At 35.5% G+C, this 21,448-nt stretch overlaps 1 protein-coding gene across 3 annotated transcripts; it reads left to right on the top strand.

Moving 5' to 3' along the window:
* The first annotated feature begins 3,042 nt into the window (after positions 1–3,042).
* LOC104112069 (trans-Golgi network-localized SYP41-interacting protein 1) lies at positions 3,043–12,702 on the top strand. 3 transcript variants are annotated; one of them, XM_070191576.1, is made up of 10 exons: positions 3,043–3,194; positions 3,493–3,587; positions 3,624–3,690; positions 4,290–4,595; positions 4,679–7,843; positions 7,986–8,844; positions 8,960–9,609; positions 11,402–11,552; positions 11,631–11,712; positions 12,299–12,702. In XM_070191576.1, the coding sequence occupies exons 2-10, from the start codon at positions 3,553–3,555 to the stop codon at positions 12,399–12,401; spliced, it is 5,418 nt and encodes a 1,805-aa protein (XP_070047677.1). In that variant the 5' UTR covers positions 3,043–3,194; positions 3,493–3,552; the 3' UTR covers positions 12,402–12,702. The 3 variants fall into 3 exon arrangements, with proteins under 3 accessions (XP_070047677.1, XP_070047678.1, XP_009620192.1); XM_070191577.1 differs by having other exon boundaries at positions 3,493–3,579; positions 3,616–3,690; XM_009621897.4 differs by having other exon boundaries at positions 3,493–3,690.
* Positions 12,703–21,448: the final 8,746 nt, after the last annotated feature.

Genomic DNA, 21,448 nt, shown 5'->3' on the forward strand with positions numbered 1-21,448 from the left:
ATTTCCACTTCTGCGGGCTCACCAGCCGCATTTGCGGCTTCGCATTTGCGGATATTCCTTCGCTTCAGCGATATTCTATTAATTTCCCGACCAGCCGCTTCTGCAGCCAAATCATGCTTCCGCGGGTCCGCTCCTGCGGTCCAAGGTCATCTTCTGCGGGACCGCACCTACGGAGCACCCTCCGCTTCTGCGACAATAGCCTTCCCTCTAAATCCGCTTCTACGACCACTTACCTGCATCTGCGAACTCGCATGTGCGAAATCTTTCTCGCACCTGCGCAACACCCCAACTTCACTTAGAGCTGCTTCTGCGACCCCTTGGCCGCTTCTGCGGCTCCGCACCTGCGGCCCATTTCTTGCAGGTGCGGTTGCACTAGAACTGATCATAGCAGATTTTTCATAAGTCTAGAAAATCAGAAATCAATCTGAATCCCATACGAGGCCCCCGAGACCCCATCCAAACATACCAACATATCCTAAAACATCATACCAACTTAGTCGAAACCTCAAATCACATCAAACAATATCGAAAATATGAATCGCACCCAAGTTCAAGTCTATTGAAACTAATGGATTCCCAATTCCTAATATCAATGCTGAAACCTATCAAACCAACTCTGATTGACCTCAAATTTTGCACACAAGTCATAAATTATGCAACTGACATATTCCAACTCTCGGAACCAAAATTCGAGCCCGATATCAACAAAGTCAGCTCTCGGTCAAACTTTTCAACTTTTCAAACCTTCAACTTTCCAACTTTCGCCAATTCCAGCCAAAATGACCTACGGACCTCCAAATCAATATTCAGACACACTCCTAAGTCCAAAATCATCATACGAAGCTATCAGAACTATCAAAACTCTATTCCGTAGTCGTTTACACATAAGTCAATATCCGGTCAACTCTTTCAACTTAAGTCTCTAACCTTGGGACTAAGTGTCCCAATTCATCCCGAAACATACCCGGAACCAAACCAACCATCCCGACAAGTCACATAATCATAAACGAATATAGAATAAGCGATAAATGGGGGAATGGAGATACAATACTCAAAACGACCGGATGAGTCGTTATAGTAATACATCATATGAAAACTACCCAAGACCTCAAACCCCCGAACATAAGTGCCAAAACTAAAAATGACCGATCGGGTCATTACATTGACATACATACACACACCAAGTCTTCACCAACACTCACTATTTTTCGATAAAACTGTATCTGTATGAATAGATAAAGTTATAACATAAGTATGTATGCGGAGTGTGCATTATACTAAGTTTGTACTCGTTCTCACGAAACAAAAATAAGCACTAATACTCTATATGTACTGACTTAAAACTCTACATATGCACACCCTGTGAAGATGTAGTTTTGAAGTAATTAATACAAAGATAATTACGTGTGTGGTACAATCAAGTTGTACAATCGAATTGTCATTGCTATATAACTATAACCACGAGGGGCTTGTGATAATAATTTGGCGGATCAACTCTTGATAATAAATATACTCTATCAATTACAAATAATAATGAAAAGTTTACAGTGGTGAAGTCCCAATACACGTATGAGGTCCCTAAAATTAAAAACAGAATATTATAAACACTAAATAATATGCGTTTGTGAATTTATGCTCTTTTATTTTAAAATAATAGGTTTTAATGAAATGGTTGTACTTCTCATTGAAGTTGGCCGTAAAATAGCAAGAATAATATTGTATACACTAAAGTGAAAGTTTAGTGATTTTCTGGTTACAAAAACAAGTTTTATAATTTACTGCAATTATACTATAAATTGAGTGTCCTTTTGTAAATTAACGCAGAGTTCGCGGGAAGTGTGAAGATCGAGCTAAGCCACTAATATCATGGCGGAGGTTAGAGTTGACTTCTTTCTCCTAAGTATAGGACAACTTACATCAACTCCTCCAATTGATTAAAATATAGGAAAATACTAATATGTTAAAGTAAAGTTTGGTTCGGGACGGAGTAACTGATTCAAATATCAGAAGATAGGTCGTATAAAGTATATTAGATCTGACAAGTCAATCCGTAAATATGACATAATGTCGTAAGTTAATCATTAACTTTTCTAGAATAATATAGCAAAGTTAGAAAAAAAGAAAAATACCATCAAATGGATCATCATGTAAATTTGATTATTTGAAGAGTTAAAAAACTTCTTTATTAACTCAATAATAAAAGCATGAGTTAGTCGAAGGAAACTTTACCCCTAGTCATAACTCTATATTAAAGGGGTCTGTTTCATTTCAAATCAATCAATATATTGAAAAGTAAATCTATTAATTCAAGTTTCTAAAATCAGTTTATTTTGAGAATTACTTTTTCAAAAAATATTTTAGGTAAGAAATAATTTGTATTTGGCTAATTAATTCGAAAAATACTTTTGAGCATTAATTGGTGTTTGGCCAAGCTTTTAAGTATATTTTTCTCAAAAATACTTTTTAAAAAAGTACTATTCGTGAGAAGCTACTTTTTTTTATTTCTACTCCTACTCAAAAATACTTTTTTTCCTTCTAAAAGTTTGGTCAAATATCTTAATTTTAGAAGAAAAAAAATACTTATAACCAAACAAAGCACTTTTGGCCAAAAAGAAGTTTGGCCAAACATGTTAGGAATCTCAGTCATTTTTCAAGTTATAAATAGAACTAATCTCATTCTTTTAATTTGTGATAAAATGTGTTTTTTCATTGTTTGTATTAAGATATTTTTGTAGAAATGACATCAAGTGGCTACTCTAAAAGGCTGTTATTTTTGATGCGTCCTGAATTATAGTTTATCAATTTAATTTTATAAGATATTTTTGTCTATGTCTTAAAGTTAAGATTTTTAGTTTAAAACTTCGTAACAAAATAAGTATTGATAAATCCCAAAATAGCATAGTTAAGAATGACTCTACGTGCACTTGCCCAATGCTATTCCCCTCCTTTCTCCAAATTTCCTTCTTCCAAAGTCCGATAGTTTGAGAAGCCCGAGGCAATATTCTCATAACAGTAAAAATAACATCTGCCACTTTACGACGTCGTTAAGTCAACCAAAATTGCAATCTTCACGTGATTTGCACAACTCCAAAATCCAAGATCCACACACCACCATCGTCTTCTTCAACAACTTCAACTCTAATCATATCGAAACACAACTCAAGAAACCCAACAAAAATCCCCTTCTTCGTTAGGTAATTATTCTTCTACTCACATCATATGGTTTTTTTATAACCATCTGTAGTCCATTTTTCTAGGTTTTCTTATCATTTTCTTGTCTGACATCACACTTTTTTTTATTGAACTCTAATTGAAACATTTGAAAATAATATCTAAATGGGTATCAGGAAATATTGATTCTTTTTCACTTTTCTGAAAAATTATAGATGTGGGTACCAAAGAAAGATTGATTCTTCCTCACTCTTTTTCACCTTTTTAGAAATATATTGATATTGGGTACCAATAAAGATTGAATCTTTTTTGCTTTTCCAGAGACCCTTTTGTTTCTTGAAGGAAAAATACAAGGTGTATTGGCGAGATTTGGGGCATGCAATGCCAGAAAATAATGATGCAGAGCAGGTCAGAGATGGTTCCACATCTGATGAAAATGTTGAGCTTAGTGCTGGTTCAGGTGTAGTTGTAGATGGAGGGGAAGTTTCAGTTTCTGTAGAACCAGCTGCTCATAATCAGGTCTTACTTTGCCTATCTTGATTTTTTTATCTCGATGTTTTATGTGTCGGTGCATTTATGTGTGCATGGCCTTACTGTTGTTTTCTAGAGTTCTTCATGTACTGAATATAGCTTCCAAAAACTTATCATGCTTATAAACTTTTATACCTTGTTACATGGACTTCATTAGTTATGGTGTTGTAAAGAGTGGGTGCTTTGACCCTTGTGGTTTCATTGGAGGAAGCACAGTAGTGGCTGTTCATGAATTTCTCAGGTCGTTTTATTGAAAATTATTTGCAATATTAGATGGAAATGGGTTCTTAATTGAATTATATGTGTTTACTTCATATATGTTAGAAAATACTTAGTGGAGAATGTGAAATCATTCAACTTCTAAATATTGAGGTAAAGGCATGCATGCTAACACTTTAGGGTCCTATTTGCTTGCCTGGAATTTGGGTCTTAATAAAAATCTTGTTTGCTTCTTCTGTTTTGGAACATTTGATTATTGTCTATCTTTTTCATATTTGTTCCGATTATGTTTTAGTACCTTCATAGCTCATGTGTTAGTCTTGTAAATAATATCTTTAGAGCTTATTTCTTGGACAAACTCTTTGCAGGTGGATGCTACGGATCTAAATCGTGGGGGATCAGTGACTGCAGCAGAGTATGTAGAGAATGATACAAAAGATATAAGAATGGCAGAAGATGGGGGAAGGGAGGACATGTTTGTTGATTGCCCTGATGTCATCGAAGGTCTTGAAACTCCGCGATATGTAGAGGAGAGCAATGATGCACAGGATAGTCGACTGGAAGGATTGAGCAATGGATCACATGATCAAGATTTGAAAGCTGAAGTAGAGCACTTGCGCAAAATGCTAAGTGATAGTGTTGCTGAAAAAGATCGGATTGCTCGAGAAGCTGAGGTTGGTTTTAATTGAGGTAGTTTTACATAAATACTGCTATATTCAGGGATATTTTATTTGATCACCTCTGGCTTTATGTGCAGGAAGAAAGAGCAGCATCTATGTGCGAACTCACTCGCCTAAATGATCAACTTAAGGATCTGATTGGTAGTCGGTCACTGCTAAATAAAGATGATAGTGAGTTAGTTGAGAATCTTCACCAAAGTGAAGCAGGAGTCAGGGATTTGGCCTCTGGTGCCTCATTGCATGAGGTGGTAACAGATGTCTCCAAGTTTCTTAAAGAAGCTCTGGATGAGTTAGTTCAGACTGAGAGCAGAATCAGAGAACTTAATGACATCATACATATGAAGAATCAAGAAATTGATGTCCTCAATTCAAAGGTTTCTGAGTGTTCAATGTCACGTGATGTTGCTCTTTCTCAATTAAATTCAGAACAAGAAAATTCTGAGGTTCAACTTGAGAAGGAGCATCATATGACAGTGATTGCTAATGAGATCTTAGCATCTCTTGCTTCAGCAGTTCCTCAAGAAGAAATCTCTGATGAATCAGTTACAGGAAAAATGTATCATGTCCAGAATACAATCTCATTTTTAGTTGAGAAGTATAACGTTTTCCTTTCTGAAGTCTACCAACTTAGACAGAGTTTAACTGAAGTTGCACCAGACCACAGTATGCAGGATGAAGTGGGGGTGTTGGTTGCTGCACATGATGTATTGGCTGAATTTAGAACAAGAGAAGTGAATCTAAACCAACATTTGAGCTTTTTAAGTGATGAAAATGGAAAGCTGTCCGAGGAACTTAATAAGCATAAATTGATGGTTGAGAATGCTAATGCTGAAATTACAAAGCTGAATGCTGAAACTGAGCAGGAGAGAACAAGGTATGCTAACACGAAAGAGAAGCTTAGCTTGGCTGTGACAAAAGGAAAGGCATTAGTTCAGCAGCGTGATGCTCTGAAGAAGTCACTGTCTGAGAAAACTAGTGAACTGGAGAGATATCAAATTGAGTTGCAAGAGAAGTCGAATAGTCTTGAGGCTGCTGAACAAACCAAGGATTTACTGGTAAGAAGTGAAAATTTAGCTGCGTCACTGCAGGAAGCTCTCATTCAAAAGGAGAAGATACTTCAAAAATGTGAAGAAATATTGTCCAAGGCCACTGGAAAGGAGCAATTTCAGTCAACAGATACCATTCAGAAAGTCCAGTGGCTTGCAGATGAGATGAATGCATTAAATGAGACATCTCTGCAACTCCAAAGAGTGATAGATTCCCTGTCATCACTTGATTTTCCCCAGTCCGTACAATCAAATAGACCCGATGCACAGGTTGCTTGGCTCCTGGAATCATTTTATCTGGCTAAAGAAGAAGTAATAAAGTTACATGAGCAGATGATAGCAGCAAATGAGGCAGCAAATAATGAGATTGGTCATCTTACTGCTTCTCTTGTGGTAGAAGCACAGGATAGGAGCTACCTTCAAGAGGAATTGGAGGATTTAAAGCATAAATATGCAGTGCTTGTCCAGAAAGAGCAACAGGCTTCAACGGATAAGTATCAAATCGTCAATATGCTGCTAGAGGCATCTAAAATCAATACACACGACCAAGAATTGGTATGTCAAAGCCAATCTGACATGACTTTACTCATTACGAAATGCGTAGAGAATATAAAAGAAGAAAGTAGTGCCTCTCTTGAATCCTATAAGCATCAGGTCGAGTCCTTTGAACAGATCCAGAGTAATTTGTACCTCAGGGATCTGGAATTGAGGCTACATGGTCAAATACTCACAGAAGAGATGCCAGATAAAGCAGAGTTGAATAGATTGTCAAACCATTCGGTCAAGGTTACCGAGGAGCTTTCCGCTTTAAAGGAAGAAAAGGAATCTCTGGAGAGGAATCTCGAACAATACGAGGAGAAAGTTGCATTACTTAGGGAAAAGTTATCTATGGCAGTTAAAAAAGGCAAGGGGCTTGTTCAAGAACGAGAAAAATTGAAAGGAGCATTGGATGAGAAGAGTGCTGAAATAGAGAAGCTCAAATCAGATTTACATCTGCAAGAATCTGTATCTGATGACCACAAGTTGCAGATTGATAAGCTCTCAGCTGAGGTGGACCGTATCCCTCAACTAGAGACTGATCTTGTGGCTATGAAGAATCAAAGAGATCAGCTAGAGCAGTTCTTAGTTGAAAGCAATAACATGCTTCAGAAGGTTATCGAGTCACTTGATGGTATTGTTCTTCCAGCTGATTTGGGTTTTCAAGACCCCGTAGAAAAGGTCAAATGGCTTTCAGGATACTTAAGTGAGAGCCAAACTGCAAAGGTAGAGGTGGAGCAGGAGTTGGGGAGAGTAAAAGATGAAGCCAGTTCTTTAGCCAACAAATTGTTGGAGGTCGAGACAACCATTAAATCCCTAGAGGATACATTATCTGCTGCAGACAACAACATCTCTCAACTCCTGGAGGACAAAAATGAGCTAGAAGCTGCTAAAGCATCAGTTGAAAAAGAATTAGAGAAAGCAATAGCAGAAGCTTCTTCTAAAACTGTGGAGTTTGCAAATGTGTCCGCAGATAGAAAATCCATCGAGGATGCTTTGTCCCTGGCAGAGAGGAATGTTTTGGTAATAAAGAATGAGAAAGAAGAAGCTTTACTTGGTAAGGATGCTGCTGAGTCTGAGCTGCAGAAAATCAAGGAGGAATTCACTTTCCATACCAACAAACTAAAGGTGGCGGATGAAACTATACAATCCCTTGAAGAGGCACTGGCTCAGGCAGAAAAAAACATATCTCTGCTTACTGAGGAAAATAACAGGGTAAAAGTTGGTAGAGCTGATTTAGAGAACGAGATAAAAAATCTCAAAGGCGAAGCTGATTTCCAAAACAGCAAGCTAAGTGATGCTTTCATGACTATAGAATCACTAGAAGATGCTTTATTGAATTCAGAAAACAAAATTTCCAATCTTGTTAATGAAAAGAAGAATGCAGAAGAGGACCTTTTAGTTCTGACTTCCAAATTAGATGCCTGCATGCAAGAGTTGGCTGGATCACAGGGCAGCGTAGAAACTAATGTTCTGGAGCTCTCTACCCTTCTTAGCCGACTTCAGTTACTTCTGAAAGATGAGGCTTTGTTTTTCTCTCTCCGACAAGCTTTCAAGAAAAAGTTTGAGAGCCTAAAAGACATGGATCTTCTTCTTAAAGAAATCTGGGATTCTTTTCCTGAAATAGATTCCGGAATGCTGCCACATTCTCCTGTAAAGGTAATCATGTGATATCATCATTGCACCTTCTTTTTCCTCTTCTTTCTTCCCTTGTTCTTGCTTTTCTCTTTGAAATATGATCAGGTGGTCTGCATATTCTAGATGTAACTTCTCTTACCTATCTGCTATGTTGTTTTTGTAGGATGACACATCTTTCTCAACTCCTTCAGTATCTGTTGTTAATGATGGTCTAATCGAGGAAGTAGCCAATGGTGAAGCAAATGCAATTGATGGTGACATCACATTGCATCTCGGGAAAACTGTGGATGGATTCCAATTGAGAAACAAGATTCTTGCTGAGAACATTGGATGCTACTCGCAATTGATGGATGATTCGATCAGAACAATACTTAAAAAACTACAGTTGACAAAAAGAAAAGCTCTACCCATGATTGAACTCACAGAATCTCTTAAGCAAAAGGTCAGAGATGCAGAAGTTGGTCGGCAAGCGCAGGAAAATACTATACAATTGTTGGAAAGGGATCTTGAAGTTCTACTTTCTGCTTGTAATGATGCAACTAATGAACTGGCTTTAACTCAAAATAGATTAACTGAACTTTGCTCCAACTTTGACCTGGAAAAGTTGAAGGAAACCTCACCCGAACAATTAGGAAATTTTGGTGAAGATGCTGTAGCACATCATCAGTTGGCGCTTGATAGCAGTGAATCCGCAAAGACCGCTGAGAAGCTGCTATTGGCGGCTAGACACAGTCAACATCTTACTGAACAATTCAAAACTCTAGTGGATGTGATGGTTGGTACAATTAAAGATTTGCAGGTTAAATTGGAAGAAAGCAATAATACTTGTGTGAAAGTCTTGGAAGAAAAGGAGATTCACCAAGAGAGGATCTCCCAACTGGAGACTAATCTAGAAGCGTCAAATGATCTTTGCAATGAGATGAAACTTAAGTTAGAGGATTATCAGGCAAAAGAGGATAATATCAGGGAGAAAGAAGCTGAAGTTTTGTCTCTTAATTCTAAAGCTTCACTGAAATTTCAAGGTACAGACTTTGTTTACTATGTTATAACTTTTTTTTTCTTAAATTATGAAAATATTGGCCGTGGCTATAGTAGCTTACTGTCTTCTATTGGCCTGCTTTTATACCATTCTTTCAGAGGCTGAAGATTCAACCCTCTCTGCATCTCATATGAAATCTCTTTTTGATAAAATAAATGGGATGGAAACACTCATGGGGCCTGATGTGGGAGATGCAGAGGCCTATGATTCACCTGATGTCAGGAAGCTATTTTATGTAGTTGATACTTTCCCCAGATTGCAGCTCCAGATGAGCTCACTTTCTCCTGAGAATAAAGAATTAAAGTCAAGCCTTGAGAAACAGACGCTGCAAATTGAGCATTTGAAGGAAGAAGTTGAAGAGCACATTAGAGATGAGGAGGACTATGGAAAGATGAAGAATGAGTTGTTAGAACTCACAATTGGTCTGGAAAATATGATACAGAAACTGGGAAGCAATAATTTGGTTGGTCTCCGGAAAGAGACTCCGGTGACAGGGTTGTTACCAATGCTTGATAAGCTGATTGTTGCCAAAGTTTTGGAATCTGAAAATTTGAAAGCCAAAACAGAAGAGCTGCTTGCCGACTTGCATGGGACCCAAAAGGTTGTTGAGGACTTATCAAGTAAGGTTAAGTCAATAGAAAGTTCTAATCAACTTAAGGTTACACCACTTGAGATCAACCAGGAAAGGGGCATCTTTGAAACAGCTACCTTGCCTGCTCAGTCAGAGATATCTGAAGTTCAAGATGTGGTACGTTTGATTGCAATACATTGCATTCCTTTTTCAGTAGTCACACATTGCCTACTTTCAATATCTATCGTGCTTTTTTTGCGACCATTGCTGGTCATGTGTTTTTCCTTAGCAGTGTCATCTTTTAGTTGGCTTGCCTTCTTAATTTTTTCTCTAAGGATGTAGCTTATACATCCTGATCAAGTAAACCTAAAGAGGCCGAGAGTAAAGGTCTTTTGACAATTTGATTAGAAAATAATAGTTTGACAAATATGTAATAATTAAGTTGCGCTTTAGTTCCTTTGTTCTTTTAAGTTCTCGATAGAGACAAGATTTTCATGGAATCTGCAACTTGTACATTATTTTACTGCTTATTGATGCCTGTTGAAAAATTGTTCATGGAAGGATATAGTAAAATATTGCTGGTATATATATTATAATGCAAGATAAATTAGAAAATGCATACAAAAGATAAATCACACTAAATAAGCAAACTATATGATTTACTTAGATCGCCATGAAACGCCCAAGTGGCATCCCTGAGACCAGGATAAACAGAACTGCAATCAATGCATTTGACCTTCTGACCATCAAGATATCTTGACGTACCATTTTCTTCTGACAAAAAATGCTCTTTAGCACGGTCATGGCCAAATTTTCTACATCTCGTATGTGTAAGATAGCGGGGGAAAATATGTGCCATCTGTTGTTGCTTCTGCATTCTGAATATTTTAGTCTTCCTGCCTTTGACACTGCCAGTGTTGAGTTGTACAAAATGATTTCTTCATCAGATCAGATACCTTCAATAACACCCCTTTCAACTTATTGTTGATTTGGATCTTGATCACGATTAAAAGCAGGAATACAAGAATGAAGACTTACATATGTGCAAGTTGTGGCTTGATTATGCGTATATTTCTAACCTACAGTTCCTTGATTTGCTAATCCCTGGCGATTCGTGAAGAGCATTCCGCTGTTCCGGAAATGATACTATATATATTTGGAGCCTTCTCTTTTGCAATTTAGAAGTGTTCAAGTGTCTAAACATCTCATCTAAAAGCTTAAGCTTAAGGTGTTAGATAGAGCACACTTTTATTTACTTATTTAGTCTTCAACATGCCTCCTCACGTGTAGGCTTGATTCTTTTTTATGGTCCAAGCACGTGGATATTCTTTCTGATAGTGGGTCGCGATGGGACTAGAAACCAAAACCTCTGCTTGTTCTCTGATACCGTGTTGAAGTGTGACAGCATCTCATCTAAAAGCTTAAGCTTATAGATAGAGCACACTTTTATTTACTTAATTAAGTCTCCAACAAGAATCATAAAAAATTACTATTATGTAGGACTTCAAATTCTCTTAATTAAAAATTTAAAAATCTATTTCTTATTGTACATTGGCGTAATATGAGGAACCTTACATGAATTATATTTTAGGTTATATAGCCAACTTCAAACTTGTTTGCTTTCCACAAATCAAAGCAGACTACATGTTAGGTAAATTTGTGTATCCTTGCTGCCTAAATCACTTGCATTTGTTTTCCAGTGCAAACTTCTCTCGCATTGGTGTTTACTCAAGGAGCTCTCAAGCGTTTATTATTTGCTTTTCCTCTCAAAGTAGCTGTGGTGATGATAGGATCTTATGTAAATTGTATTACCTCTCTGCATCGCTATGCTATTGCAAAAATGATATATGCTTGTTTCTTGCAAAGCAAATATAAAGTGGAGTGGTATGACTTAACATTTCTTTTATAAACTGGGAAGAAAATGTGGGTGCACAAAGCAGTCTAACCTGCTGCATTCGTGTCGTTGCAGGTGCCAGTTAGTAAGAATTTAGCCTCTTCTTCAGTTACATCAGCTGCTCATGTCCGAACTTTGCGGAAGGGATCTACGGATCAACTTGCAATAAATATAGATACTGAATCTGAACGGTTAATAAATGACGAGGAAGCTGACCAAGAAAAAGGTATAGTTATGGAACTTTGAAAATTTTGGAAGAAGAATTTTATGTGTAACAAACTTAAATTTCTCTCCTGTTGTGCAGGTCATGCATTCAAGTCTCTCAATACATCAGGTCTTATTCCAGGGCAAGGGAAGATGATTGCCGACCGAATTGACGGAATTTGGTAATATCTTAGAGCTACTCTTGCTAGCTTCTCATTGACTTTATGGATGAAATTTCAATTTTTTCCTGCATTTCTTAAAGTCTAGGAATAACATTTGCCAATCAAAATTCAGAGACATTAGATTCAGATCAAGCATTGCTTGTTGATTCTTGCGACAACAGATATGGTGATGTTATCTTGCTAGGTTCTCATGCCTCATACCATGATTTTCTAACATTCTCTACCATTTGTTACTTACATGATTTTTTTGAGAGTGGTCTATTGGGGGGTTTTGGGGGGGGGCGGTTGTGTCAAAGATTTATATGCTAGTAGAAAATGTAGAGAACTTGTAGTACTTAATTTTGTGTTTTGTATACTATTTGTCTGAGATGAGCTTAAATGGAGACATAGTCAGTGAAGATTCATATTGCGGACCCAAACTTGCTTGAGATTGAGGCGTAGTTGTTATTGGTGCAGGGAAGGAGTTGTGTCCAGTTCTTGTTTTTGATTGACGCCTACTAGAAGTTTTGAGTCCTTAACTTTCTACCTCTCCAGGTGTGCTTGCTCGGTTTTGTCAATCTAACACTTGGTTTCCTATTATGTTCAGGGTATCTTCGAGTCGAGCTTTGATGAGTCATCCAAGGGGCAGGCTAGGTCTTATTGCCTATTGTTTGTTCCTGCATATTTGGTTGTTGGGCACCATTTTGTGATGATTGATCTACCAGAGTTCTCTTTAGAGAGATTGTTTTGCAGTTGTACATTACATATTATTGTCATTCTTTTTCTTTTTCTATTTTGCCTAAGATGTAAATGTTTTATAGGGTTACAGCGAGTTTGATTCTCTGCAATCACATTTTTAGGGATTCAGAGAATGCATTTGGGAGAATGTTGGATAGTTGTTACATTAGCCAATTGATTTACTAGAGTTTAATGCAAATATCTGCTTAGGCTAGGCTTCACTCTCTTTTATTCACAGTACAGTACAATAAATAAATGTTCTCTTTTTCTTTCTCTTTTTCTTTTCTTTCTGCTCCTGGCTTATAGCTCTATCAATGTTTTCAGTATGCAACATTTAGGGGGGAAATGCGCATTGTGTCCAACTTTATCATTTTCAATTTATGTTATACTCTTTCTACTTAATTTGTGACACAACGTTAAACGTTATTTCACAAATATTTAGTTTTATTTCAATTTTCACAACTTTTAGGATTTCAAATTCATTTAGCTATTCAAATTTTAAATTATCAGTCAATTACCATCAATATTATATTAATGAAATGGATGAAGTCATACTTTCACGTTGAATTACTCTTTTTTTGTCTCATCAAAAGTCAAACGGATTTTTTTTGGCCAGTTTCATCTTTTTTACAACTTAATTATCTGGGAAGTAGGAAAAGTGCCCGTTATTAAAAAAAACTGTACTAGGATCCGCTTTGATGGACACAGTAAGATTTAAGATTATAATTCACTATGTTTTCAAGTGTCATTTGAAATTACTTCAATATAAGGCCTCAAAAATTACCAATTTCAGTTTATATTTCAAATCCAAATCTTTTAGATATATTTCAACAGGCATAAAGGATTTATGACTATAAGTTTGAAGTAAGGGCTAAATCCCTCTGTCTGAAAAGCCTAATGAAATTCTGCTCAATTCTGTCAAAGCGTTCGTGGTATTGAACTATTGATATTAGATATGGAAAGAGTTGGTTTAGAAAAAGAATATAATTAGTACTCTATTTCAATTAATGTAATACACTTTTCTTAATAAAAAAGAATGACACATTTTTATATTAGGAAATGTTTTAACTTTAAACTTTTTATTTTACCCATTTATCCTTAATAAGAAACTTTTATAGCCGCATATATTATATCACCCCATAAAGCCTTTGCCATTTAAGTTTTAAAACCATAAGTTTCAAAAGTTCTATTTTTTGTTAAACCATTTCCAAAAGTTAAATTACGTCACATAAATTAAAATGGACGGAGCGGTATTTATAGAATAGTCGAACAAAAAGGGTAGTATTATAGAACGGAATTTTTTTTCATATATATACTAAGTTAAAAAAGTTATTTACCGGTTTATCTTGGTTTTTAAGTTTTCAAAAAGTATCTTGATTTAAAAAAAAATGAATTTGTATATAATCAGGGATTCATACTACTTTCAGGCAAATTCTATACAACTTGCATACAATTATATAATTGTATGTATTTTTTATGTTGTGTGTATGTCACTGTATGTCCAGTGATACATTGAACATACAAATAACATACACCCGACATACATAATATATACAACTTATTTGTACATATTAGGGATTAAAGTGTGTAGTGGAAGCATCCGAGAACAAATTCAATTGAGAACAAGAGAAGTAAAATATAAAAAAAGGAAATCTTACATAAATGTCCCAAATAAGTCCCAACTTATCAAACTCTAGCCATTAATCATAGACTTACCAAAACTAGCCAAACACGTATAAAATTGAAAACCTAAATAAATAAAGTTCTTTTTCTCCAAGAATTACATGTAAAGATCTCCTTCCATATTTTTAAGTATGATTAGCAATATTAGATGCAAGACGGAAAGAAAATTTCATGGATGAGGTAACAAATAAAGTATTGAAATACAAATAATATATATATATATATATATATATATATATATATATACAAGATTCCAAAAATCTAAGCAAAAAAGGACCTTTTCAATAGGTATGGTTGAAATTCATTGAAAAGATATAGATGAGTCAATATACAAAATTTGAGGAAGATTAGAAGTGATTTGGACTCAAAATTCGTAGTTAAAATCGAATTCAAAAAATTCTTAAGCGACACATATATCAAACATGTATCGCGCATGTATCTCACACACAGGTATACATTGATATACATGTGATACATATTTAATACAAATATGATACATGTGTGATACACAAACGACACACAATGTGACACACATATCATTTTATTTTTCATGTTCATCTTCTACTTCGAATTTTCAATTCAAACCACTTCAAAACTCCACCAAATCATCCCAAAATTGAGATTCAAGCTCCTTAAGATGTACTCAATCTATTCTAATAACACCCACTCAAAAGAAAGCAAAAATTTGATTTTTTTTGGCTACAAATAGCTAATTGGCTAATATTGGTAATACTTGGCTAGTATTAGTAATATTTAATGAATTGGCCAATTTTTTAATAAGCTACTTATAAATGGACATAGCTGATAGTTACCCTAAAAATAATAAAAGATGGCCCACAGATTTAACGTGAAAATCCAAAACGGGAGAAAATCGCGGGCAGCGGCGAGCCAACGAATTCAATATATGAGAAGTATAAAAGAATCCCCAAGGGCCAACAGCGGCACAACGAAGATGAAGAAAATTACAGGCTCTTAATAATCTCTCTCACAAAGTTATGAATCCTATATAAATTAGGTTAAAGCAATACCTTATATATATATATATATATATATATATATATATATATATATATCCTTTTAAATTAAAACTCCCCAAAAAACTTAACTAATGTTGGTCAAGTCCACACGAGATTTTGGGACATAAGCCCAACAATCTCCACCTTGGACCAAAATCAATCAAACATCGCCATAACGCCCCGGAGGGCAATCAAGCACCAAGAATGCCAACAAAGTCCAAATAATATTGGAACTTGCTAGTAGGAAGAGGCTTAGTCAACATATCCGTAGGATTCTTTGAAGTGTGAACTTTGTTCACCACAATTTCTCCTGCAACAATAGTATCTCTGATGTAGTAGTTCTTGACATCAATGGGCTTAGTCTTTGAATGATACACATTATTTTTGGACAAGTGAATAGCACTTTGGCTATCATAAAATACAATGGTAACACCTTGTGCAACACCAAACTCAATAACAAGATCCCGCAACCAAGTAGCCTCCTTCACACACTTTGTAAAGGCAGCATACTCTGCTTCAATCGTAATGTAACAATAGACTGAAGGACAACTCTCCAAGAAATATAATCACCACAAAGAGTAAATATATAACCAAAAAGAGACCCATATTAAACCGATCAAGTACTTTCTTAATATATTTCTTTTGTGACAAGAATAGCTTGTGTGCCTTTCTGTCTCTCTGAATCTCCATGCCAAGAATCTTTTTGGCTGCGCCTAAATCTTTCATTTCAAACTCACTATCGAGTTTGCACCTTTAAGTTATTAATAAGTGACTTGTCCTGGGAAGCAATCAACATATCATCAACATACACAAAAGACCCCGCTGAAAATTATTTGAAATAAATACGATTATCACATTGACTCCTAGAGTAGCCTTGCCCAATCATAAAGGAGAAACTTTTAATACCACTATTTGGGAGCTTGCTGGAGGCCATACAATAAATTCTTTAACCAACAAACAGAATGTTCCTTGCTAGGAACTACAAAACCCTTAGGTTGAGTCATATAGAGTTCTTCATCTAACTCTCCATGCAGAAAAGCAGTCTTAACATCGAGCTTCTCCAACTCTAAATCAAACAAAGAAACCAAAGCAAACAAGACACAACTAGAGGTATGACGGACAACGGGAGAGAATACCTCACTGAAATCAATGCCTTTCTGTGACCAACACATCTAACAACCAACCACGCCTTCTATCTTGGATCTTTAACTCCGGGAATGCTGCCTTTTTTCTTGCAGAGCCATTTGCAAGATAAGGGTCTTTTACCCTTAGGCAGCTCACAGAGATCCCCAATACCGTTTTTATGGCGACTTATAATTTCTTCATTCATCAACACTAGCTACTTTCAGGAATCCTCACAAGAAATTGCTTCAGAGTAACAAGAAAATTCCATACCTTCATCACTTCCTGTGCAACAGAGAAAGGATATGCAATCAATTCATCCTTATTAGTGTATTCCTCAGATGATCTCGGGCAATAGAATAATCCTCCTAGTGTGTCTAAACAAGAGTAGCTATACTAGAATTATCAATAACAACATCAATACTGCTAGGTTCAATAATGAAGGAAGTAGAGACATCTTCATCATTAACTGGAACCGTAGGTTTCATTAATAGCTCTATTTTCTCATTATTTATCTTCTGATCACTTGTACCATTACAAGAAGAAGCAACCGAGTCTTTTTCAGAATATAATAAAGACTTTTCATTAAAAGTCACGTCTCTACTAAGAATTAATTTTCGTGGCTTAGGAATAGGACACCACAAGCGATATCATTTCACTCTGGACCCATAACCAATAAAATGTACTTTTTAGCTCTAGGCTCTAATTTTCTCTCATTAACATGTGCATAAACAGGACATTCAAAAACTCTTAACTTAGAGTAGTTAATAGGATTACTTAACAATTCTTCTTCTAAAATTTTAAAATCAAGTGAGGAATGATTTACGAAATAACAAGCTGTAGAAGCTGCCTCAGCCCAGAATTTAGATCCCAACCTAGCATTTGAGAGCATACTTTTGGCTCTCTCAAGAAGAGTTACGTTCATGCATTCTGCAACACCATTTTATTGAGGTTTCCCTCAAGGTTGTGATGTCTAAAAATTCTATGATTTGTGCAGAACTCATTAAATTAACCTTCCGAAACTTCAAACCATTATCATTCCTGAGCTTCTTATTTTTCTCCTATTTTGGTTCTCAACAAGTATCTTCCAATTCTTGAAAGTGGGAAAAACTTCATTCTTGTGTCTAAGAAAAAATACCCAAACTTTGCGAGAAAAATCATCAATAATTAGTAAGTACATAACGACGTCCTCCATGAGAAGGAACACGAGAAGGTCCCCAAAAGTTAGAATGAAAATACTCCATATTGTCTTAAAAAAATACAATGTTCACAAAACTCTAACTTATCAATGGCATACCCATAAAGAAGACCCCTCTTGCTCAGGATATGCATGCCTTCTCACTCATATGGCCTAGGCGCATATGCCATATCATGGTGACATCAGAATCAGGCATAAATGATAAAACAACTAAAAAAAGCTGTCACAGTTGAACCTTGCAAGACATATAGAGTACCGTAACGATTAGCTTTTAACAAAACAAAGGCACCTTTAGATATCGTAAGAACTCCACCTTCAGTTGAGTATCTTCACCCTAGAGACTTTAGGGTTCCCCAAAAACTAAGATTCCTTTTCAAATTTAGAACATGTTAGACATTTGATAAAATCCTGACAATATCATCATGAGTCTTAATCTGAACGGTACCTATGCCAACAACATCGCATTAGGTATCATTATCCATCACAATAATACCACGATCAAATAGATTCATATGTGGCAAACCAGTCTCTATAAGGACACATATGATAGGTACAACCAGAATCAAGAATTCACTCGATCTTACTCTTCTTCTCCGAGGTGGCCAAGAGCACATCACTGTCAGGATCATTCTCCACAATACTAGATTTAGCTGATTTTTTAGGCTGTTTCTTGTTATCATTTTTATTCTTCACTTTATAATATTCAGAAATATCATTCCCAAATTTCTTGTAATTACGACAGATCTTGTTGGAGTTATGTCCCCTAAACTTAGATCTGATTTGTTTTTAGTAGTACTCCCTATATTATGACACCTCTTACAAATAAACCCTCAGCCTTGGCCTCAGTGCGGATATCAAGCTCAAATTTTTCTTTTGACAATAAATTGGATCTAACATCTTCATAAGTAAGGGTTTCATAATTTCTACACAACATGATTTCTTTAAAGTGTTTGTAAGAGGAAGATAATGAGACAACCAACAAAATAGCTCTATCCTCATCATCAATTTTAACATCAAATATTTTTAGATTAATAATGTTGACCTTAGCGGTTTTGATTTTGATGATTGATAAAGGAACACATGCATGAACCAGGTCCATGGACAGTATACACAGGTGACAGACAGAATCAAGCAAAAGGCATGCACGTGAAAAGGATAAGTATAAGTGGTTATTTCTGATATTTCCTGAATGAAAAGGTTGCATATTTGATAAGGAGCAGGACTCCTTACTTGAAGAGAACTCTATCTAAGATAAGGAAAGAGTTAGAAGTTGAAGATAACTAGAACTCTTCCACCAAGGAAGAGTAAAGCATTAGACTTCTAGTTAATCTTTATTTACTAAATTTATATATATCAGTTGTGTTCTCTTTTACAAGTGATGCACACATACTAAAGTTAAGCACGAATTGAGAGCAAAATAGTAAGACATTTTGCGAGCAATTCTTGTGAGATTTAAGAGTGCGATCCTGAAGCTACACGAACCAGATTGAAGAACCAGCTCCATAAAGAGTTTTATGTGTCTTTCTTTATTTCTAGTTCAAAGTGTAGTAGACGTTTTGAGTTGTACCTTTCAGCTTTCTAAGAAGCAAATTGTACTAAGTACCTGAGTTGTATCTTTCAAGTTAGAGTTAACTTGAAGTAGTTGAAACAGTCTGTGGTGTGTTGCTATAAGGGTTAGAGTTAATCCTTAGGTTTGCAAGAGGTTGTAAACTTTAGTTGTATTGTTCAAGTTATAGTTAACTTGATGCAGTCACAACAGCCTATGGCTGGTTGCTACAACGGTTAGAGGTAATCCTTAGGTTTGCAAGAGTTTGTAAACTTTGTTGTTGGCTCAGAGTTGTAGTGAAGTGTTTGGAGAAAATCCTACTGGGTAGTAGGTCGTGATTTTTTTACCTTTTGAGCCGGATATTTTCCACGTAAAAATTCTTGTATTCTTTACTTTTTGCATTATTTATTCCGCAAATGTAGTGTAAGGAACGCATAGAAGAACCAGGTCCTTCGATAATCCAGTGCACGCAAAAATCAGGTACCACACAAATCATCCCCCTGTGTGGTATTGAAGTATAACACATCAAATAATAATAGAGTTAAACTCATCAAGATGAGATGGAATAGGAGTACCCTTAGTTATACAAAGCGTGTATAACTGCTCTTTGATACGTATCTTGTTTGCGAGGCTTTTAGTCATGCATAACGATTTAAGCTTTAGCCACAATCCCGAAGCGGAAGTCCTTATGGACAACTTTACGAAGAACCTACTTGGACAAATATTATTAGATAACAGAAAGCACCTTTTCATCTAACTCACCTCATTGCTCTTCGGTCATATTGGCGAGCTTGTTTGATTTACCAAGCAACAACTTTTTCAATCCGTTATGTGTGAGAACCACTTTCATCTAAACTTTCCAGATGCTGAAACTGATCTTGCCATCAAACTTCTCAATATCGAACTTGGTCATATTCAAATGGTAATAACCCCAATTGAATAACAATGCCATGGTACTACTTGTTAGGGATTAAAGCGTGCATCGGAAGCACCCAAGAACAAACCAATTGAGAACAAGAGAAGTAAAATATAAAAGCAATAAAAGATGGCACATAGATTTTACGTGAAAAGTCAAAATGAGAGAAAATCATGGGCGACGACGAGCCAACGGATTTACTATATGAGGGGAAGTACAAAAGAATCCTCAAGAGGCAATATAGGTACAATGAGGATGAAGAAAATTACAACCTCTTAATAATCTTTCTCTCACAAAGTTATGAATCCTATGAAAATTAGGTTAAAGAAATATCATATATATATATATATATATATATATATATATATATATATATATATATATATATATATATAAAATAAAACTCCCCAAAAAAACCAACTAATGTTGGTCAAGCCCACACGAGATTTTGGGACATGAGCTCAACAGTACATTATCGTTCTTCTTCCTCTTCGACATTCAATATGAAAATCCAACCAAAACCAACTTAAATCTTTACCAAATCTCCTCAAAATTGAGATATAAATTTCAAAAGATATTCTCAATCATTTGTAACAACACCCAATTTAAACAAATAATAATTTTGCAAAATTTAATTTTCAAATTCAAAGCTTCAAAACTTTTTATCGGTTGTCAATGGAGCTTTTATGAGACTTTACAACTTTGTAATCATTTATTAATTGTAGTCTTTTTTTAAAATGGGGGGGGGGGGAGGGGGAGGGAATTGCCAAGTTCGTCATCGCAGGAAAAAAGGATACAACTTTGATTCGTATAAAAGATCAACTGAAATAATTTTGAAAAGAATAAATTGTGGAAATTCAAATGGATGCAGAGGGAGTAAAATCATTAATAAATATCATCTATTTGACGAGCGCAAAACACACACTAAAATATGCTCGCTAGTCGAATATAGTATAATATTATATCGTATCCACAGTGATTGGAGTTAAATAGTATTTTCATAATTTATAGCTTGGTTGCTATCCAAGATGATCAACAGTTGAGAATTATGTGATTAAAAACTAAAATTAACTAAGAATCTAAAGCTAATTGACGAATGACAATCGAAACAAAAGTAAGAAAAGAAGATATCAATGGGAGAAAATAGGGATTGATTGGATAAGTGCAAGATAATTGTTTGGGATTTAACTCTAGTTAATTTATTTCTAATATTCAAGTGAGTCTCTCGAATTCACTCAATTATTAGTTCAAATATTTAGTAGAAACTCCTCTCTATATTAAGTCTCAACCTCACAATGTGAATCAATTTAAGCTCGGTGAAGATATGCAAGAGTTCGTAGTGGATTGGTCTTTAGGAGAACCTCTTTCGATTATCCTCCTAACTAGGTCTAAGCAATAATTCAACTAGCCTCTTTCGATTACTAAGAAGAATCAATGAATTTAACAAACAAGATGATGCAAAAATATCACAAGTTATGCCTCTCTCGATTACATGAACATGTGAATATAGATGCAATAATTAAATCACCCAAAACAAT

Source organism: Nicotiana tomentosiformis, chromosome 12 (genome assembly GCF_000390325.3).
Source record: "Nicotiana tomentosiformis chromosome 12, ASM39032v3, whole genome shotgun sequence".
Classification (NCBI taxonomy): domain Eukaryota; kingdom Viridiplantae; phylum Streptophyta; class Magnoliopsida; order Solanales; family Solanaceae; genus Nicotiana; species Nicotiana tomentosiformis.

What these genes read in the sequence shown, in the direction of transcription:
- LOC104112069 (XM_009621897.4), top strand. Translation starts at nt 3,553, where the DNA reads ATGCCAGAAAATAATGATGCAGAGCAGGTCAGAGATGGTTCCACATCT. An exon ending in AGCTTCACTGAAATTTCAAG is followed by an intron (nt 8,845 to 8,959) that starts GTACAGACTTTG and finishes CCATTCTTTCAG; the next exon opens with AGGCTGAAGATTCAACCCTC. An exon ending in GACCGAATTGACGGAATTTG is followed by an intron (nt 11,713 to 12,298) that starts GTAATATCTTAG and finishes TATTATGTTCAG; the next exon opens with GGTATCTTCGAGTCGAGCTT.